General features: G+C 54.9%; 1 protein-coding gene across 1 annotated transcript; it reads left to right on the plus strand.

The window, feature by feature from the left end:
- Positions 1-4,000: 4,000 nt before the first annotated feature.
- Positions 4,001-4,982, plus strand: LOC131096174 (C-C motif chemokine 16-like). The gene is made up of 3 exons (XM_058044456.1): positions 4,001-4,070; positions 4,577-4,703; positions 4,814-4,982. Exons 1-3 carry the CDS (start codon positions 4,001-4,003, stop codon positions 4,980-4,982), a joined length of 366 nt encoding a protein of 121 aa, XP_057900439.1.
- The last annotated feature ends 1,506 nt before the right edge of the window (positions 4,983-6,488 follow it).

The following is a 6,488-nucleotide window of genomic DNA, read 5'->3' on the forward strand; positions in this document are numbered from 1 at the left end:
GATCTGCTCAGGTCCCTCTCATCCTGTTCACCAAGCCCCTGAACATTTTCAGCATCCTGCCTTAAACCTGGATCACTCTGCAGTGATGCTTGCAACCAAAGGTTAACCTGCACCAGGCTGGGAAATCAAATTTCTATCTGGGGAAACAAAGAGTGTGCATCGGGCAAATTTTCAAGGCTGAGGACCCTCTCCCAGCCCAGCTGGCTCCAGCACTCCTGGGGAGCTGTTTCCTTGCCCTTCTCAGCATGTTGTGCTGATCCTGCTCTTCCCACTGGCCTCGCTGAAGGCCGGGGACAGCGCAGCAGCCAGCAGGCAGCCTGCCCGGCTCGTGTGCCGCCGGCTTCCAGCAATTATTTCCCGCATCCCAGGGAATGTGTCGCTCTTTGACATTTCTATACGTTGTGCCTGGCAGCCAGCTCCCTTTCCCAGACACGGGGGCTTTCCACGCTGGGTGCTGCAAAGTACCTCTGCGCTGGGTCCTGGGAATCGGGGCCTCTGCAGGAAGGAATGTGCTGGTCAGCGGGTTGAACTGAGCCGTGCGACCCTGTTCCTGTCAGCAGTGACTGTAACTTGGAGGCAGCATCCACAAGGATTTGGAAATTCCCAGTCCCATTGGTTGGCCCCTCTTGATGCCTTCAGTTTGAGGAACCTTTGCTCCCGGCCCGGAGCTGCCTGGGAAGCAGCCCCTGCAGTCTGGTTAAGGGGGACAGAGCTGGAGGCATCTGCAGTGCTGGTGGTCAGCCCAGGCGTGGATAAGCAGAGGGCTCAGGAGAACAGATCTCCTGGCAATGTGGGTTGAGGTGCTAGGAAACTGTGATGCTAGAAACCAAGGGAGTAATCCACACATGAATCCCAGGTTCTGGAGCTCCGGTGCTCTGGTGCAGGGTGGAAACTTGGGAAAGATTTGGGATGGAGGTTTGAGAGACCTGTGGCGGTTTTACTGCCTGGGAGCAGGTCACGAGCAAGGCAGTGAAGTGACCTTTGCTATAGTCCCACTGTTTCTGTGCACTCTGTGTGTGGGGACACCACAGTCTCTGCCTAGGACACCCTCCCCTCTTCATGCACTGTGGAGTTTCCTCCACCACAGGGATGCAAAGGGCTGGAGCTGGGCTGCCCAAGCACGGGGGTAGCTGGAGGCATCATCGTACAAAACCTCATTGCAATGGCTCTGTACAGTGTTAGACACAGACCCTGTGGTCAGAGATGGACTCTCTGTAGCTGAGACACCTCAGAGGGCATCCTGCCTGGCTGTGCATCCCTCCCTGTGTCTGCCTCCATCCTGCACCTATGAGCCATAGAAAAAGGAGTCACTGCAGGAGCCCAGGTAAACGAGGAATGGGTTATGTGCAGGAAATTGTGCCTGCCCAGATGCTGGAGGCTGCTGGTGTTTGAGACCTCTGAAAAACCTTGTCTCCACCCCTACTACTGTCAGTTCCTCTGTGTCTCAAAAGTTTGGTTATTCCTTCAAACAGAGATGCTCACTCACCTCTCATTGCCAGAAGCTTCCTTCTTTCTCCTTGGGTTGGGGAAACAGGTGACAGAGAAAGGCACATCAAGAGCAAGGAGTGAAAGGAGATGGTCTGAGGGAAGGGAGGCAGAAGGGGAGACAAGGCACGGACCCCCAGACTGCTTTCCAAGGGGCCCTGCTGCTCAAGCATGCAGATGTGTCTGCAATTGCCAAGTGCCCCATTCCCTCCTGGGACCTCTCCAGCCACCTTCCCTGGGAAGAGTGAGAGCCTGCTCATGCAGATGCTTTGTTAGAGGTGCAAGTCACAGCAACAGGGAATTGCCAAAGACTGATGCCTCTGGGAAGGGAAACACGTGCCCTGACCCTACTCAGCAGCTCAGACCGTGTTTGGGGCTGGCCTCTGGCCAGAGGTTGCTGCTGTGGTGTCTTCAAAACACTCAGAGAGCCAGGGACTTTCCAGGATCTTGCTGCCTTAGTGGGACACAGACTGGGTAAGGGAGGAATCTGGGCTCTGTGCTGGGACTGCAGAGCTCCCCTGGGCTCCTTTGCGAGCACCCAGGCACTGCTGTCTGGGGAAGTTGCACAAGAAAGGGCTGGCAAGGCACTAATACCAGCATGGCTCTCATTTTCTGCCCTGTCCTGATGCCACCAGTGCTTTGGGATTAGGGAGATGGGTGACAGCACACAGGATGCCTCTGGGAACTCCTTCCCCATGCTGCCAAGTACCCTGGGGAGATGCACCTGCAGACAACCTGCTACTGCCCAACCTGCTGCCTGCCTCAGGCTCTGCTGCCCGGCTCCACAGCAGCCTCTGTGCTGCACAAGCGTGTGGGGATTTGCCTCCCCCCATCTGGGCACCCCTTGAACGGGATCTCCATGCATGAGGGATGGAGGAAGCCCCAGGAGTGCAGCCCTGGCACACTGCCCCACTGTCCCAGAGGAATGCTGCTCTCCTGGCTGGCTGTTTTTGGTGATCCATGACTCCAGCACTGCCTTCTCCCTGCTGAGGGGAACGAGAGAGTGGGCACCTTACACAGCTCTGCTTTCTGCAGCAGCTGCAACTTTGGGCTTCTCCCGGGCTGCTCATGGTCCTTGATGTCTGTTTGTCAGGGTCATTGACAGAAACTGGTGGAAGGTCCTGGTGTTACAGCCCAGCTCTCAGGCAGCAGGGCTCTCAAAGGGGTTTGATCCCCACTATCCTTGGTTAGACCCCATGAGGGCTGCCCATTCCATTGGGGCTCCTAGGACACAGCTGGCATGAGCACTGGGACAGGAGCTGTCCAAGGAGCTGGAGGTCAGCAAAGAGAGGCTATTAGCAGCGAGTGGTGAAGGATGGCAAGGGGGAATTCCTGCTGCTGGGGGTTGTCCAGGGGGGCTGGAGAGGTGCTGGGGCTCTGGAGCAGGGTGAGAGGCAGCGACACCACAGACCCATCACAGGAAACTCCAATTAAACAGCGAGGGAAATGTTTTCAACTTGAGGATGTATCAACCACTGAAACAGGTGGCCCAAAGCAGTTATGAAACTACCTTGGTCTCTTCCAGACCGTCCTCTGGTGATTACCTGAAAAATGTCTGACTGTCCTTTCCCCGTAGCAGGACTGGTGTCACACTAGCTGCTCAGGGCTTGGTCCAGTAACAAAGGCCATCTCCTTGAATGGGTTTTATCACCACAGGAATTTCCTGTGGGGTCCTGTTCAGCTCTCTGGGTTCATTTGTATGTGGTCCCCATCTGTCCAGCTATGTCCAGCTGCACAGGGCCGTGTCACGCTGCTGTGGGTTTTCACATCCTTGTCAGCACATTCCTTCAGCTACTCAAGGTCCCCACTCACCCCAGCTTCCCTCAATTTGATATCAGCACCAAAATACGATGGGCTGTGATGTTTTCCCCGGCCCCATTGCAGACTGGCCCTCACACATCCCAGCCCTACAGCTCTATTCAGCTTTGTTCAGCTGGATTCATCCCCAAGGCAGCCGGACACGCATGGGGGCTCAGGGGGAAGGGGTTTGGGCTCACCCTGAGCCACTTCTCACCTACTATTTGTGTTGGTGGTTGGCTTGGAAGCAAATCACCAAATGGGGGAGCAAACCAGGTTGACTCCTTGGTTTCTTTGAAGGCTTGGCCACCTTCCAGGATCCATTTCATGGGAATAAACACCCGACCCTCTGAGAGCAGGTAGTGGCAGGTTGTGAGACTGTGTAGGAAACTGGAGCCCACAAACCCATCCAGCTGTGAAGGGAGTTGTGTCTCCAGCACAGCCCCTACCTGGCACCCCCCTGTGATGGGCAGCTGGGAACAAGACAGGACGTGTCTGTAAAGGGGGGCTTGCAGCTTCCAGGAATCCCCCACCCTCTACTCGTGCATCACCCAGCCCTTGGCCGGCTGGTGGGCTGCCTGCCAAGCTGTCCAAAAACGAAAGCAAGGAATGCACAGATAAATAGGAGCAGCCTCAGCACGAGGCAGCAGTGCGTGTCCTGCTCCCAAGCCTTGCCCTGCTCCCGAGCCTTGCCCTGCTCAGCGCCCCTGGCAGCACCATGGCTCTCCGCCCCTTCCTGCTGCTGCTGCTGCTGCTGGCTGCCTCCCTGCTCATTGCCCAGGCTCAAGGTGAGGGGCAGGGAGCCCTCCTGCCTGCCTCTGCTGGGATGGGGTGTGGGGGTCCTCACTGGGGTGTGCGCAGGGTGTGGGGTGGTGTTTGTAGGGCCCTGGGGTGTGCAGGTGTGTGTAGGGCTCTGTGTGTGTGTGTGCCTGTGGCATTGGCTGGCAGGGCTTGCTTGGCTTGGAGTGTGTCTGTGTGCATGTGCCTGGTGAAAAGAGCAGAATAATGTTCAGTGCCTTTGCAAGGTGCTCATCTCTGCCTCAGTTTCCCTGCCACCACTCTCAGATGTGGTGTCTCGTATTCCTGGGACCAGGTCTGACCTGGGCACTGGGGTTCACAGCTTCCAAACCAACCCACAGGGCACTGGGGTTCACAGCTTCCAACCCCACGTGGTGCCTAGGATCTCCCTGATCCGTGACACCAAACAAGCCCCGTGCTGTCAGCTCACATTCTGTGCTGAAGGTGTCCTGACTCACTGGCGATCCCAAATCCGACATGCCCTCCTTGCTCACAGGCATTGGAAGCTCAGCCTTGGACTGCTGCCTGAAGAACAAACCTTTGAAGAAGGAGATCCTCGGTGGCGTGGTGACATCCTACCGCCAACAGGGACCCGAGTCGGGCTGTTACCTCCGTTCTGTTGTGTGAGTACCCTGTGGTGGCCAGGACCGCTTGGAACAGTCTGGCTTCAGACAAACCCTTCCCTGTCCTCCCTCTGCTCCTCCCCCAGAAAATCTTTCTGCTGCTCCCCCAGGCTCATCACCAAGAGGAACAGGAAAATCTGTGCCTCTCCCACTGACGACACTGTCCTGAAGTTGATTCAGCAGCTGGACAAGAGGGCCAAGAATGACAAGAACAGGAAGAAGGGGCAGACCCAGCGTCCCAGGGGCAGACCCAAGAAGCAGAGGCGGCAGCGGGTCTAAGTCAGGCCTGAAGAGGTAGGTGACGGGGGTAAGTAGAGTGAGGGTGCTGCACCCCATTCTAGATCCTTCTCTGTGGGAGGGTGGGGTTCAGCTCCTGGTGCAAAGCCTGGGAGAACTGTCAGAGCCACGGCTGGAGCACAGAGGCATTTAGGGAACAACACTTTCCTGGTTTGTGCTTGCCTTGAATTTAAATTTGTTTCTGGATCCGCTGGGATAAGGCAATGCTTGGGATGGGCAGGGTAGGTCACAGTAGGGAATGGCCCAGCTGGGGTGGATGATCTGGCTGAGCCCCTCTCCATCTCACCCCCTCCTGCTTGCCTCTGTCAGGACGGACGCCTTCCCCTGGTGACTGACCCACGGCAATGGCAATGGCAATGGCAATGGATGCACACAAACCACACACCCACCCACCCGCCAGCCCCAGGGCGGGGATGGGGCAGGCTGAGGAGGATTCCCTCTGCCCCACCACCTCTTTGTTGCTGCTATGCCTGACACAGAGATCCCCCAGCACCTGCAGTGCCTGGGCGCTCTCAGCAAAGCAGGCACCCAGGTCTTCACTCGTCCCACGGCCAAGTAAGTGGGGACCTGGGCATGGGAGCTGAGCCATGGCCTCCAGAGGGAAGTGGACATGCTTCCCACTCAATGGGAGTTATTTAGCCTAGCAGGACGGATGCTTTTCCTATGACTTTTTTTTGGGGGGATATTATACATTTGTATTTATATTTGAAAACTGTGCTTTCATTCAGTCTTCCTGAAAGGCTTTACTTCTCTCTCCTTACGCTTCACAAAGTAGCCTTTATGCTGCAGGCTGGATTTTCTGGAAGATTTCTCTTATTTTTCTACCAAATAAACCGTGGCTGCATTTTATTTTCCTCTCATCTCTTTGCTCCATCTTGGCTTGCAAGGCATGGGGAAGCAGGCAGGTCGTACTTGAGCTGCTGGCTGGGTGCTTCTTTGCAGAGCAATTAATAGCAGCTGAGATGGAGAGTTTTGGGGTAACAGCGTGTCTGGACTGCTCTAATCTTTCAGGTTTTATGGCACACTGTTGCACTGTAGTTTGTATAAAGATAGCCACAATTTGTCCCTTTGGTTTTTTCATTTTTGTTTTTAGGTACAACATTTCCGTGAAATCAGAACTAATTGTTCAATTTAGTGGAATTATACCCTTTTAGCTCCCCTGGCTACAAAATTGCAATGAAATCAGAACAAATTGTTCGGTTTAGTGGAATTTCACCCTCTTCTTTCCCCTGGCTTTTCTTGTGTCAGGGTTTCAGATACTAATAAGACAAATGCTTAGTTTTCTGGGGGGGAAGAAAAAAAGCCCCAGCAACCCTCTCATACATATTTACCAAATCTGAAAAGCCCACATGGGGAAAAGCACATGTGAGGCTGTGAAGGTGGGGGAATAGCAGATTTTGTAAATTTTACTGTAGACATCCTGCAGCCATTTGAGAGCAGCTCTATCCCAAACATTTAGTGAGAAAAGTCACTGAGTAGAGGACACCT

The sequence above is a fragment of the Melospiza georgiana genome, chromosome Z (assembly GCF_028018845.1).
Source record: "Melospiza georgiana isolate bMelGeo1 chromosome Z, bMelGeo1.pri, whole genome shotgun sequence".
Taxonomy (NCBI): domain Eukaryota; kingdom Metazoa; phylum Chordata; class Aves; order Passeriformes; family Passerellidae; genus Melospiza; species Melospiza georgiana.